The sequence below is a fragment of the Chelmon rostratus genome, chromosome 3 (genome assembly GCF_017976325.1).
Source record: "Chelmon rostratus isolate fCheRos1 chromosome 3, fCheRos1.pri, whole genome shotgun sequence".
NCBI lineage: Eukaryota > Metazoa > Chordata > Actinopteri > Chaetodontiformes > Chaetodontidae > Chelmon > Chelmon rostratus.
The window spans coordinates 15,375,508-15,389,329 of NC_055660.1; the positions used below are offsets into that span (position 1 = coordinate 15,375,508).

At 42.2% G+C, this 13,822-nt stretch overlaps 1 protein-coding gene across 1 annotated transcript in view; it reads left to right on the forward strand.

The window, feature by feature from the left end:
* Positions 1-8,651, forward strand: part of si:dkey-92j12.5 (multiple PDZ domain protein) — a 35,186-nt gene extending 26,535 nt beyond the window's left edge. Inside the window, exons 31-43 of the mRNA XM_041964900.1 lie at positions 1,548-1,622; positions 1,697-2,041; positions 2,259-2,342; positions 3,011-3,204; positions 4,065-4,212; positions 4,321-4,392; positions 4,601-4,724; positions 4,882-4,925; positions 5,186-5,308; positions 5,773-5,877; positions 6,496-6,590; positions 7,289-7,412; positions 8,505-8,651. Coding sequence (XP_041820834.1) covers positions 1,548-1,622; positions 1,697-2,041; positions 2,259-2,342; positions 3,011-3,204; positions 4,065-4,212; positions 4,321-4,392; positions 4,601-4,724; positions 4,882-4,925; positions 5,186-5,308; positions 5,773-5,877; positions 6,496-6,590; positions 7,289-7,412; positions 8,505-8,651 — 1,680 coding nt within the window. The remainder of the gene's footprint in view (positions 1-1,547; positions 1,623-1,696; positions 2,042-2,258; positions 2,343-3,010; positions 3,205-4,064; positions 4,213-4,320; positions 4,393-4,600; positions 4,725-4,881; positions 4,926-5,185; positions 5,309-5,772; positions 5,878-6,495; positions 6,591-7,288; positions 7,413-8,504) is intronic.
* The last annotated feature ends 5,171 nt before the right edge of the window (positions 8,652-13,822 follow it).

Consider the following 13,822-nt stretch of genomic DNA (forward strand, 5'->3'; position numbering starts at 1 on the left):
AACTTTATCTATTGCTGTGTAGTTTATAGTGATGCATCTTATTTTCTAAGATAGCTGTATGTTTTAAATGTCAAATCTGTATCTGTGAAATATGAAATTTGAAATACATGTGAAATATCTACTGGAGCAAAAATATTTTCTTCCTAAGTATAACTGAGTAGAAGTATATAAAGTAGCATAAAATGGAAATACCCCCATAGTACACGTAGTTTTTTTTTTTAATGATTCACAATTTATTGGTTTTTCACACAACAGGTATACATGTATATATGTTGTAAATGGCGACAATACAGCAATTTTGAGAATTGAATATAAAAAGTAAGCAAATACTGTACAGTGTTTGTGCTCTAGTATATAACAAAAAAAAAGCAACAATAAGACAAAAGCAACCCAACAAGAAACAGGACAAAACAGCACAAGGACAATCAGAGAGAAAAAAATAATAATTATAATAATAATAATACAAAAATAAAATAAAAATAAATAAACAAATAAAAATGATAATAATAAAAATTAAAAATTAAAAGATAAAAAATTAAAAATTAAAAAAAGATAAAAGAAAATAAAAAAAGAAGGGGGGGCGGGGGGCAAAAAATACCAACAGCTCACATGATTACGTGCTCAGCGACAGTAGGTATCGTTCCCATTTCAGATTGAAGTATTCCACTCTATCTATTAGTCTATATGATAGGCCCTCCAAAGCAGCTAATTGGGCTAAGTGAGTATGCCAGAGGCTGACAGGGGGGGGTGAAGATGCCTTCCATTCTGAAATAATAAGCTTGCGCCCCAGCATCAGTGCTGCCTGAACCCACTCTGCTACATGGGGTGGGAGGTCATCAAGTAGGGACGGGTCCCCCAGAATGTACAGACTCTGGGAGAAGGGGATGTCACGTCCTATAATTTTTGTTACATTACTGTGAATTTCAAACCAGAAGTTTTGTATTTTTTGACAGCTCCAAAGCATGTGAGTTAAGGTACCTTCCCCGTTCTAGTACACGTAGTTAAATGTACTGTGTTACACCACTGCAGTTTATCCCAACCTCAGTGTTCTCTACAGACCTCACAAAAGAATGAAAAGAGAAAATTCATTTCCAAAATAATGTTGCCTTTTTTTCTTTAAATAACTCAAAGCTTATCCTCTTTACACTTAAAAGTATTCTAGTAGTATTATCTTTTTCTTATGAGGAGTGCCACCTCCTTCATCCCAGTGGACCTCATCCTAATCATTTGTAACTTTGGTGATCAGTGATCAGAATAAAGAGGCGTGTTTGAGCAGCTGTATACTGTGATGTGCTGGCTCTACTCTCTTGGTGTTTCTGGTAATATTTAAAGCAGATTAACTTTGAGGTGACGGTTGCCATGTTTTAAAGTGATGTCATCATGTACTGATGAGCTTTCATGCAGGGCTCGAGGCAACACTTATTCAGATATTTGTCCAGAGGGTGTGCCTGGTTTTCAATCCCACTTCCTCTCCTTCCTCTGTTACACACACTTTCACGCATTTTGCTCATCTTCTTTTTTTTATTCACGTTGCTCTCTGCATGCAGGACGGCAGGGTAAAGGTTGGAGACAGAATCATAGCAGTGGGCGATGAACCTGTGGCGGGACTGTCAGTGGACAAGGTACAAACACACACACACACACACACACACGCTGATTTAATGATTTATGACTCACCTGTCTCCTCTGTATTCAGGTGTCCAGCTTGATTCTCAAACACCGGGTCACTGTCAAGCTCTCCATCAGCCGCTCCAAGAGTCTCTCCACCTCTTCTTCTCTGCCTCCCCCGACATCTCTCTCCTATCCCCGCTCTCTCTCTCCAGCTTCCTCCCTAACCCTCCCCGCCTCCTCGTCTTCCTCTTCATCCCCCAACGCCATGCAGACGTCTCCCATGGGGCGATCTGATTGGCTAGGATCAGCTCCCGCAACTTCGGACCCCCTGAGCTGTCCAGTTGTGGCTGGCAAGGAAACAATCATAGAGATCTGTAAAGGAAATGTCGGCCTGGGCCTCAGCATTGTAGGAGGATACGACACTCTGCTGGTGAGAGCAGCCAGTTTCATATTTGACATCAGTATTTCATTTAGCACTGTCAGGTAGAGGGACTTTTCTCATCAATTTTTAATCATTCTAAAAAAAAAACCCACACACAACACGTAGCTTTTTATGTTTAAGTGCATGTTGTCTGGAATACTAAATAGTAGCATATTAATTAGATTTGGCTGTAGCAATAATAAGTGTTCCTTGATTTGACCACCAGGGGGCAGTGATAATCCATGAAGTAAATGATGGAGGAGCAGCACAGAGAGATGGAAGGCTGCAGGCAGGAGACCAGATATTAGAGGTATTATGTGTACACACGAACAGAACATATTCGTTTGACTGAATCAGTCACAGTTGTTTGCATTTCCAATCCAAATCTGCTGTAATTAGATGGCACTCCATATATATATAATGGTATTACTCTGTCTTGCTAACTATGTTTGTGGGCTGTAGGATGTTCATTTTGACGATCAGACTCAAAGCCAAGGTCTGCGTCTCTATTTCATCAGTGTCCAGTGATTGCCACATTTCTTCAGTTTTTGATACTGTTATAAAATACTGTAGATGTTGCCCAGTTGTGCCTGTCAGGGAAACCAAGTGTGGCCGCGTTAGTCAGTCAGCTCATTTTAAACTGCAGCGTTCTGGCAAGATGTTCTAAAAAAAAAAAAGTGACATGTTCTGAGATACAAATGTAAGAGAATAAGACGCTGAAAGCTACAAAATCAACATGCATAAGACGGTGCCCAAATCATGTAGAGCAACAGAAAGCAGTGATGGCTCAAAGCAGTGACATGCTCGTAGATTGATGCTATGGCCTTTAATGGAGCCGTGACTCATGATAAAGCACTCCTTGTCGTTAGCTGTGGTAAAATCCATCTGTCGTTTGTGATAGAACAGCAGTTACTCTGATCTCCTCTAACCCCTGTTTTACAACTATGGCCCACGTCCATCTCTCTCACTGTCTCCCAGGTGAATGGCATAGACTTGCGGCAGGCCACTCATGATGAGGCCATAGGCGTGCTGCGACTCACCACCCAGCGTGTTCTCCTGCGCGTCTTCAGGCACCAGGAGGCCTACAGGGAGGAGGACCTGTGGGACGTCTTCAGCCTGGAGCTGAGGCCTCGTCCTGGAGAGGGACTTGGTTTCACCACTGTGGGAAAGAGGCATGTTCATAATAATAATAAAAATGGACGGGCCGGCGCCATTGGTTTGCGTGCGTGCGTGTGTGTGTGTGTATGTGTGTGTGTGTGTGTGTGAATGAAATAGGTGAAGGCTGTGCGTTTGCTGAATTCTTACCAGAATCCACTTTTTGTTGTCAAGGTGAAACTTGCTGTTTCCAGAATGCCAGGGTTGCCAGAATTTAGCAATGTTTTTGGAGTTTCAGTGAAAAAGAACACTTTCTAACCTTCTGTTAGTCGGTTTATGGCTAATCATTAGGCGCACAATGTCATTTTTATGTACAGTAATCCTGTTGACCAAGCCTCTGAACCAATCAAAGCTTACTTACTTACTTACTTAGTTATTTAGGACTTTTATTAATTGACCCCTTCAGAGAGAAAGACTATTCTTATGTCATTTATCAGTATTTATCAAGTATCAAGTACTTTTAAATTTAAGGTAGTATGATAATGAAATGTCTTTGTGTAACATAAATACATACATACTCTGAGACTTTACCAGTGTTCTCGAGTTTTGAGGCCTCCACCAAGTTAGATTTCAGGGACTCTGCAGCAACAGGGATCGCAAATGTAAAAATAATGTGTGATAGACACATAATGAAATCATGCACTGTTGCAGCATGCAGTAATTACCATGAAGGTCAGAGAAGTCGGCTTTGGGTCACACTGCAGGGAAGACATGGAACGCATTATCTCTGAAGAGTTTAGGTGCAGATTTTCATGCAGCTTAATGTATTTGCACAATCAAGTGTGACGCTCTGCGAAACAGCAGGCCTACAGCTTGCATAATTAATTCTATAGGTGTGGAGCAGGCACCGCGTTTGACCTCTGTTTTCTCCCAACAGTAATGACACGGGCATCTTTGTGTCAGATATCATCAGAGGAGGCGTAGCAGATTCAGATGGCAGGTTGTTGCTAGGTGACCAGATTCTGTCAATCAACGGGGAGGATGTCCGTGCAGCATCACAGGAACATGCACAGAAGCTTCTGCAGGTCTGCCACGTTCACACTTGCAATGCAAAGTCTATAAACTTGTTAGTGGTGAGGTATGTGTTTTTATGGATTCATCACCTTATGTGAGATGTGTCACTTTGCTCTCAGCGTTGCAGTGGAGCGTTCCACCTGGAGGTGGCTCGTTTTAAAGCCGGGCTGCAGTACTCACAGCAGAGCCAGGTAAGCTGTTCCCTGTCTGCGTCCAACCCGTGTCAAACTGTCAAAGACAATGTCAACATGTATGATGTTATCAGGTTTTCAGTTTTTTGATTGAGCTATGAATTCTATTGAATTGAGTCCAGGCTTCTCAATCTCAATCATTTTAGTATTGTCTGTAGTTGAACTTTTATTCTTGCATTATTTTAACAGTAGCACTTTGTGGACTTAGGAATACTTTAAGTTGTGTTTTATCCAGAGCGAAGACTCCGACTGTTCCACCCTGACCCCCTCGAGTGGATGTGATGCTTCCCTCGGCCAGCAGAGGGAGACAGATAACAAAGCAGGGACTTTCTGTGAGTGGCCTTCACGTTCTGAAAGCAAAAACACGTTACTAGCGAGGCTTTAATTACTGTCGCCTGTTTTTCAGGTGTTCAGCAGTTTACCTTGAGTGGAGAGAATGCGTTTCTTCAAGCTAATTATGTTAGCATACATCTCTTTCCCCTCCCACAGCATTTCAAGACCACCCTGTCATCAGAGAAGTAATGATACAGAAGGTGAGGCATAAAATCCTGAAATAATAATCAATAATTGTTTTTATTTGTGGCCCACACTGTCTTGCAGAAACTGACTTTCAATGTTGTACATTTTCAGAAAGAGCCTTTGGTCTTTTGCCTCTAATGATGAGCTCTATGTATATATACCTTACCTATTACCTGGCTGGACTCCAGGCTTTCATAACATTAGGTGTTTGTGTCAATCTGCATGCATGTGCATTGTCTAACATATCTGCAATGTGTGTGTGGTATCACCACAGGGCCCTCGTGACTCCCTGGGCATCGGTGTAGCAGGAGGAGTGGGCAGTCCCCATGACAACGTACCTCTTTTTATTGCTACCATGGATACCAATGGACTGGCTGCCAAAACACAGCAATTACAGGTAGGGAGTGTCGATGAATATGCGCCTGTGTGTGTATGTGTGTGTGTGTGTTTGTGTGTGTGTGTGTATGTGTGTGTGTGTGTGTGTGTTGTGTATTCAACACATCGTGGGTCAGGTCAGTCATTGTCATCACATTGTAAGCTGCTTTCCTGTCTGGGGTCATAAAGTCAGTCCTCACACATTTAACCATTTATTTTTGCGTAATGACTTGATTTTAGGGTTAACATTTGAATTATGACTGTGTTAAGGTGAAATAAAGGTGAGGCTGCACACACTGATGCATATTTATTAGCATATTTGCAGGTGCATATTAATTAGGATAAAGACCGGTGTTACAATGCTGTCTTTCTCAGCGCTTAAAAATAGCATACCGTAGGTTATGCATATGGGTTGCAGTAGAGTAATGTCCTGTTGGCTCGGAAAAGAAGCGAGTTTGTTTGTGTGTGTGTGTGTGTGTCAATCAGACGGGAGACAGGATCCTCAGCATCAACGGCGTGTCCATGGAGGGAATGACTCACGTCCAAGCTGGAGTCCTGCTGGAGAGCGCCACTGGAGCCATCAGTCTGCAGGTACTGTCACAGTGTGACATACAGCAGTTAATCTAATGCCTGTGAGGCTCGATGTTGCAAGTTTTAGTCCAGCGTTGTCAGAGGAAGGCGATCACCACCATGACCTGCTCCTTCACTTTTATTTTAATTAACCGTACGAAACCCAGCTCAGACGTAACGTCCCATCCAATAAAAACAGCTCAAAGTCTTTAACAATGAATAAAAATGAGCTAGTTTTAAGTTTCAGTCATCCCTTCATTTTCAGTATTTTGCATGTGAATGCTATACTGTAATTTTAAGACAATAGTGTGTCTGGCACTGATTTCACGCTGTTTGTCTTCATGTTAATAAGCCTCTGGAAAGATTTTTCTTGTAAGAGAGAAAAAGAGGTATTTGTCCGGATGTCACTTGTTCTTGACAAGCACATTGTGTGTAAGCAAAAAAAAAAAAAAAAGATTTTGATTTTTATTACTCGCACTGTATTAACATTAGTACAGGCATGAAAATGTTATTCCAGCAGAGGGATATCAGATTATAGTCCAACTTGTTCATGGTTTACTCAGGTAATTTTGTCAGTTTGTCCACCTCCATATTTTCTCTAAACTTAATCCATAACACTTTGCATGTGTGTGTATCTAGGTGGCAGCAGGTTCCAGTAGGTGCAGCACAAAGCACTACAATGATGTGCATGCGGGCCAGCCCAGCAGCCTGCCCCGCTTTCACAACAACCTCCGGTGAGAATCAGTTTCCTGTCAGTCTCCTGCTGTGGTACAATCTTAATTTGGTTCCCTCCCGGTTTATTCACTGAAAAAGGACAAAGGCAGACCCCGGCCCCCTTGACAATAATGAGAAAGTGCAGACGCTGTGTGAGAAGCATTGGGATGAATGTGCTTTTTGGCCGGAATGAGCCGCACTGTTTCTTGTGAATTGTATTTTGCTTTGTTTTCATTTGATTGCTTTCAATTTATTTTCAAAGCAGTTTCAGATGAAATATCAGCTGTACCAGTTTGTTTCATTGGGTTTTCAGCAGCTCGCCAAACCAAATAATGCTTTTGAAGACCCTGTAAATTTTCACAATCTGGTAACAAAAGTGCATTCATTGCTTGTACTGATAATTATTTGTCACCCTAACTTATTTTTTATTCAAGAAACATCAGGAGAGCCTATTGGTCTTAAATCTGCTGCAACTCTTTCTGCACAACAGGCAACCTTGAATATCGCTTTAAATATGAGACCAAAACTGTAATAATTCTGGGATTCATCATATTTAAGCTTACAGCACATTAGATATTCTTCCTTTCCTTCCTCACCTATTGTCTGTCTTGGTGAGATGAGCGTATTTCACCGCACAGCTAGTGCAACCCTTGCCCTCAAAAGCACACACGCTAGCATCGCCCAGTGACACACATTGTTTGGCATTCTACTCTCACAGCACTCGCATGTATAAGACCATCACTCTAGAGAGAGGCTCATCGGGCCTGGGCTTCAGCATCGTGGGAGGGTTCGGCAGCCCTCATGGAGACCTGCCGATCTACATCAAAACCGTCTTCAACAAGGTGAGGGAGCGTCCCCCTGGGAGAAACTCTTTCATGGGAGATCCTGGTGTTCAGAAATCTAATCTCAGCACAGGCAGAGTGTTCATCAACGCAAAGGTAGGAGGCTTCAACTCAAAACTGCCCCCTACCCGAACCAGGGTTGTATTCCCACCCCGCTTTTATTGGTGCAGTTGGTGAGAGGTGGGGTAGATGATGGTAGTGCGGCAATTGGCAGTTACATGTGGCATCTAGGCCTGTGGTAGCATTGTAGCAGCTAACAATAGCTAAAGCGGTGGTAATATGATAGTATCTTAGCAGTTAGTGCTGGCATCTATCAGTTAACATTTATAGTATAGGTGAATCTAGCTGTATTGTCTTCTTCTGTTCCTCTTAGCAGGTAGCGGTTAGCATTTAGCATTAGCATTAGCTAAATGGTAGCATCGGAACTTCTTCTGTTCTTCTTAGCGGTTAGCATTAGCATTAGCTAAATGGTAGCATCGGTACTGGCCACTACCTGGATCATCTCTGGGTCAGTTGAACGTGGCGGCGCTGTTTGGATTGTGTAGGAGCAGTGTGAACTGGCACTAGGGGGGTGACTCTGGGACGCCGGAGTTCACCGCCTAGCCTCCTGGAGGTGTAGTGGGACTAAGTAGGCGAAACACCGTTGAAGGGAGGTATCCATCTGATGACCCCCAGAGACGTGTTAGGAATCACTGCTCTTTGGCAGGTATAGAGGCAGATTAGAGCTCCAAGGTTCTTCACTGAGAATGAATCCTCTTTTTGAGCACAAGTATCTTGTGTTTAAATTAACATAAATACGCTGTTACTTGCAAAAAAGATTATGAATTATCTCATTATTTAGAGTTCTAAACATGCCTTTGGTTAAATGTGTTGCATCCAATCAGTGTACAGCAATTTATCATTTTATCATCTTGTCATGTTTAATGTGTTCAACAGGATTGAAAAGACATTTAATGCCGTCACGTTTCATGATTTCAGTTGTTACATTTTGTTGTCTTTTGTTTGCATCGCTCAGCCTTGTGATAATGGTACATGGACAGATTGTGATCTCTGATCTGCACGCGCTGATAGACTATCCTCTGTGCTCCGCAGGGGGCGGCCGTAGAGGACGGCAGGCTGAAGCGTGGAGATCAGATCATCGCCGTGAATGGACACTGTCTGGAGGGCGTGACTCACGCTGAAGCCGTGGACATCCTGAAGAAGACCAAGGGAACCGTCGTCCTCACTGTGCTCTCCTGAGACACAGTCCAGCACGTCTGCGCAAAGCAGCCCGTCGAATAATGGAGCCAACTGCTTCACGGCAAACCCGAGGAGGCAAACGTGGATGTTTGTTTTGTTTAGAAGAGTAGAAGTGTAAATTAATCTGCATTTAGTTTGAGGCAGCTACCTCTAACTGCAGCCTGCACACAGTATTCCCAATATGAACTCATATTCCTGTGAAGGTGTTATTTGAATTAATGCATTTATGTTATATGAATCTTCATTTCCAATCACGAATGTCTCTGTATTCATGCAAACAGGAGGTATTTTAAATGACCATGGAAGCGATGCTCATGGAAACCAAAGCACCATAAACTGACATTAAAGAAGCCAATACCGCAGGGTCCCAACCGATGACGACACACTGCATCTTACTTATCCTGTTCAAGGCATTTATATTTATATAGTTATGCATTGATATGCGTCATTGCTCATGTGAACACACTCATGAATAAATTACCATCCCCAAACGTCTCAATCCGCCGACCGCACGTATGACTGAAGCAGAAACGTCTTTCAAGACTCAACATCTCACTGTATTTACAGCTGGTATCCGTTCAGAGTTCACCCCCACGACCCACAACATGCCAAGTGCTTCTGCCAATCTTTTGTATGGCAATAAGCTTTTAGGACATTTGCTTTGCTCTTTGTTCTCATACTCTTATCGTAAATAGGGTGTTTCGATTGCTTGAATAATCATTGTATTGCGTGGCATGCTGACGATTAGCAATGATAATCACCTTATGTTAAGCAGGTAGCGTAGAAAAAAACTCATTTTGTTACATCTGTTTAAAGCAGCTGTTAATACCAGCCCCTTTCCATATCAGCTGTGTGAGATTTATGTATTTATTATTGACTACTGATTTCATGATCTTTAACTTGGTCAGTTGTTTTTTAGGACTTCAGTCGAGTATTGTTATGGTGTCATGTGCAATCTTTAATTAGGAACATCCTCATACCTGTTTTATATGAATGTACGTACACTGTGATGTTTATGTTTTCTTCATGGTAATTCATTTTATTTCATTTGTGTCAGTAGCCCTCAGAGCCCCAACACACACACACACACACACACAAACACACACACACGCACACACACACACACACGCACACACACACACACACACACGCACACACACACACACACACCTGTGTGTTTGTATAGCTGTTTGTACTCTAAGTGATCTTAATAAATGTTCATTTGTTAGAGTTTTGGATACAAAGCTTTCTTGTAGTTCAGGACTTGTTTTATTCGGCTCACGTGTACCTCTGTGTGTGACGTCACAGTGCAACAAGCAGTCACCTTAAATATGATTTTTGTGTTTTAATGAGGGGTGACAACAGCGCCTTTCTTCTTGTTATCTGATACTGTGTGATGTCCCTCTCTGGAATAATGCTGAGTGGGATAAGCCAGTGGATATCACATTGTTTGACTTTCAAAGCCCGCAGACACGCAGACCAGAAAGAAGTATTTGAGAAAATCTGAGATTCCTGAACTGTTGAACAAGGACGCCTGTGCCTGCAGTTACATTTTTAAGCAGGGATGCAAGAATTTTTTTCACTTTTTTTTTTTTTTTTTTGCATATTTTTGCATCTGTTTCCAAACCAGTGAGCTGAATTTTGCCTTGGAGATGTTTTATCGCCGTGGCTTTGCTCTTTGTCTCTCGGTCTTTGTCTAGCGCGAATGCATATTCAGCAGTGCTCAAGTTTAGTCAAGGTGCCAGGATGAAGTGTCATACAGTATATCATGGAATGACAGGGCAGCACTGAATCACAGAGGGGGGATTAGAGTGAGGAGAGGAGAGGAGAGGAGAGGAGAGGAGGATTAGTTAGAGAAGCACAACATCGTCGAGAACGCTGAAGAAACGAGGCCAAAGTTAGGACAAACATATTTTCAACCTGAGTCAGAGAAACGCCATGGGAGCATAATCAAGTGCCATTTTTTTTTTAAGCGGAGAACTTTCACTTTAATTAGCAGAGTTACTGGTGACAACTTGACAAACAATACATTTGCACACAAATGTCTCATTTAGGAAATAGAACGCATCTAGGGAGATCCTGTCTGGAGCCTCCGCATTAATCAAAGCCATCTGTTCACGTTGCAAGCTTTATTGAAACCCCGCCATCGCAGGCTGGTTTATCCTTCTCCAGATGAATGATTGCCTTGCCTAAAGGCTGGCATGAAGAGGGCTTTAAGATGGAGAAATGACGAAATGCTTTTTTGTGCATTTAAACGGGCTGTGTCCTAAAACGCAGTGGTTCTTTAGTGAAAAATAATACCCTTATGTCTGCTGCTTGTTTGGCATCTAAAAAGAAATCTACACATTTTTAATACTATGTGTTTTAGCGTGTGACCTGGCTGCTCTTGTGGGAGCAGCAGGGCGCAGATGTATTGACATCTCCCTTTCTTCTCTTTCACGAAGCCAGAAAACTGATCTGGTTTTCACAGCCAGGCTCAAATTCCCTTTCCCTCAAACATTCATGAGAAGTGTGGCAGCAGGCCACAGGCAAAGGGACCTTTTCTGCAGCGTGGCCCGTCTAACCGTCTTTGAAAACGTACAGTGGGGCCCGTCTACTGACCGCAGTGCATTTCTCTGCAGCTGAGAGGAAGATGACTTTCATGAGAGCGCACTTGACATGAAAGGCACTAATGATCCTCTCTCCTGGGAGGGCGGCAGTGGCCAAATGATTGCTCTGTGTGACTGTCACATCTATCCATATTAATAAATCCACAGGATTGTGTCTTCTTGCTGTCAGTGTAACCTGCTGGTAGAGAGAGAACAGCCAACTGATGGTAGATCCAAAAAAAAACCCCTCTTCTTCTACTCCTTCCGTTCCCATGAGATTCTTTTTCAAGATACCAGCCTGCACTGCACAAATGCCAATCCTAAGTAATTCAGTCCAGTGCCGAATCTTAACAGCGTGCTTTCCTTAAAGCGAGATAAAAATATCCCGATGGACAGATTTACTGTAGCCACTGTACACGCTGCAGGTTTTCAGTAGTTAGAGTAAATTACAGTTTTACAGTTTAGATGCCACCAGTTCCACGTCAATGCAGAGCCAAGTTTGTCACAAGCAATGAGCTGGACTGATGGGAAATTTGGCACAGAGAAGCACGCGTGCCTGTTTTAATGGCGTATTATTCCGCGGCGTAGCCTGAAGCCAGAAATAATTAGACACAATCACGCGGTTATAGCGGAGGGGCTCGGCATGACTTGCCACATCATCTTGTTATGAGTTTTAAAACCGCTCTGTCTCATTAAAGCAAGGATCTGCCCATCAAATAATTTCACTCTTTTCAATGCACATTATTAGGACGTTTCTCTCCTTTATCCATTCCCTCATCCGTCTATACCGTATATAACTTTAGGCGAGGCTGGATCCAGAATTATAGAAACACTGATTGGAACCAGCCACTCCAGCTGCACATAATTCTGAAAAACCTGAAAGGTTTTGATTCATTTTGATAGCTTTCGCTGTTTAATTCATCTATTCATTGTGTAAAATTCCTAATTCATTTTCAAAAGCCAGTTTGTGTAACTTTAAATTCTGAAAGGTAAACTGCACCTCAGCCCACTAAATACCCAGAGAAGTAAACCGAGGACATGACCTCTGTCCTCAGTGGTGACTAATGTACAGCTCTGGCTTAAGCCTCCATAAACACGACATGGGTTCATGAACATGTAGTACAGGATTGCTTTAGTTGGTAATTACGCAGGAGGCAGGTGGCTGCAGTTTCTGACAGGCAACGACTTAAAGACCCAGCGTGGCCTTTCCTGGTACATGAAAAGGTCATAGCAGGACAGAGAAAGTATTCATACTTTATGTATTGAGCAGTACAAACACTCATGTAAGGGTATTGTTGAAGGACGCCTTAAAAATATACAGCTAAGATATGTAATAATTCTGAAATAAAAAATATGGAATAAAATATATAGGCCTAGCTTAATTCTTGAAATTGAATTCCGATTAGAACTTGAATTTAACAGAACCTTTATTAGGCTAAATGCAGATTTATGTAGACCTATTCCTTGAGTGGATGTGGACATTAAGCATTTTGATAATGCTAACTTTTCAAAACACACCGTAGTTTTGACTGTATAAACTTTACCTTGAGTTATGTAACTGCAGCAGCTTTATCTGTTGACATGTTTCCCATGTTTGTGTGGAGGAGTATTTTCAGCAGCACAGGTGCTACTGAATGATCGTATTGTTGGAACATCGGAATACTGCAGGCAGCAGTGTGTCTCTATGATCCTCGCTCCCTCATCCCTCTTCCGTAACAACACACTGCTACTTCTCACTTTGATCAGGACTGTGATACTAGTCTATAGATTATAAAGGCTACAATAAAATGTAGAACAGATTGTTATTTATTATTATTTATAGTATTTAGTTTCGAGAATATTATAGATTTAGACGAAAGTGACAGAAGGACGCTACTGAGAGAAAAAGCTGCAATTAGAAATCTGTTTGCTTCTTCAGCACCACGGACAGCTCCATGGATTTATCAATACAGGGCACTGTTAGGCGACTGACACGTCAGAGCTGTGGCTGGGGCCATAGATTCTAACTTACACAAACCTCAGTCAGATAAAGGATCAATGAGTACGGCACACAAGACTAACATATTCAACTAAACGACCCCTCTGTCCCCGGCACTCTCTCTGCTGCTAGGGGATGAAGAGGGGAGATGACAGGTTTACAAGGAGGAGGCATTTTGCTCATTTTGCTAACAAGGGTGATGGTGTCTGCTTTGATTCCAGTTGCATAAAACTTTATTTCAGACCATTTCAGTCTCTGTGAAAGCAGAGCAGCACTGGTCCTCATCAAAGGTAAAGCTTTTTTATTTTTTAGCAAACTGGTCAACAGCTAACTCGATGACATATCAATGAATGTATGAAGAAAGTCTGATTTCTAAAGTGATCTACTAGGTGTGAACTAATTATAGATTATGGCTCATGCATGAGTTAAACATTGCCTAAGTATGTGATGTGTGCCTTTATTATGGTGTTACCTCCTGTCGCAGTAATATGCAATATCCACATGGGGGCATGTGTGTGCTGTTATCAAGACGCGGACATTTGCATAGACTTGATCCGACTCAATGTTGAGAAGCAACATTAAATCTAAGTGGTTTGATTTGCTTG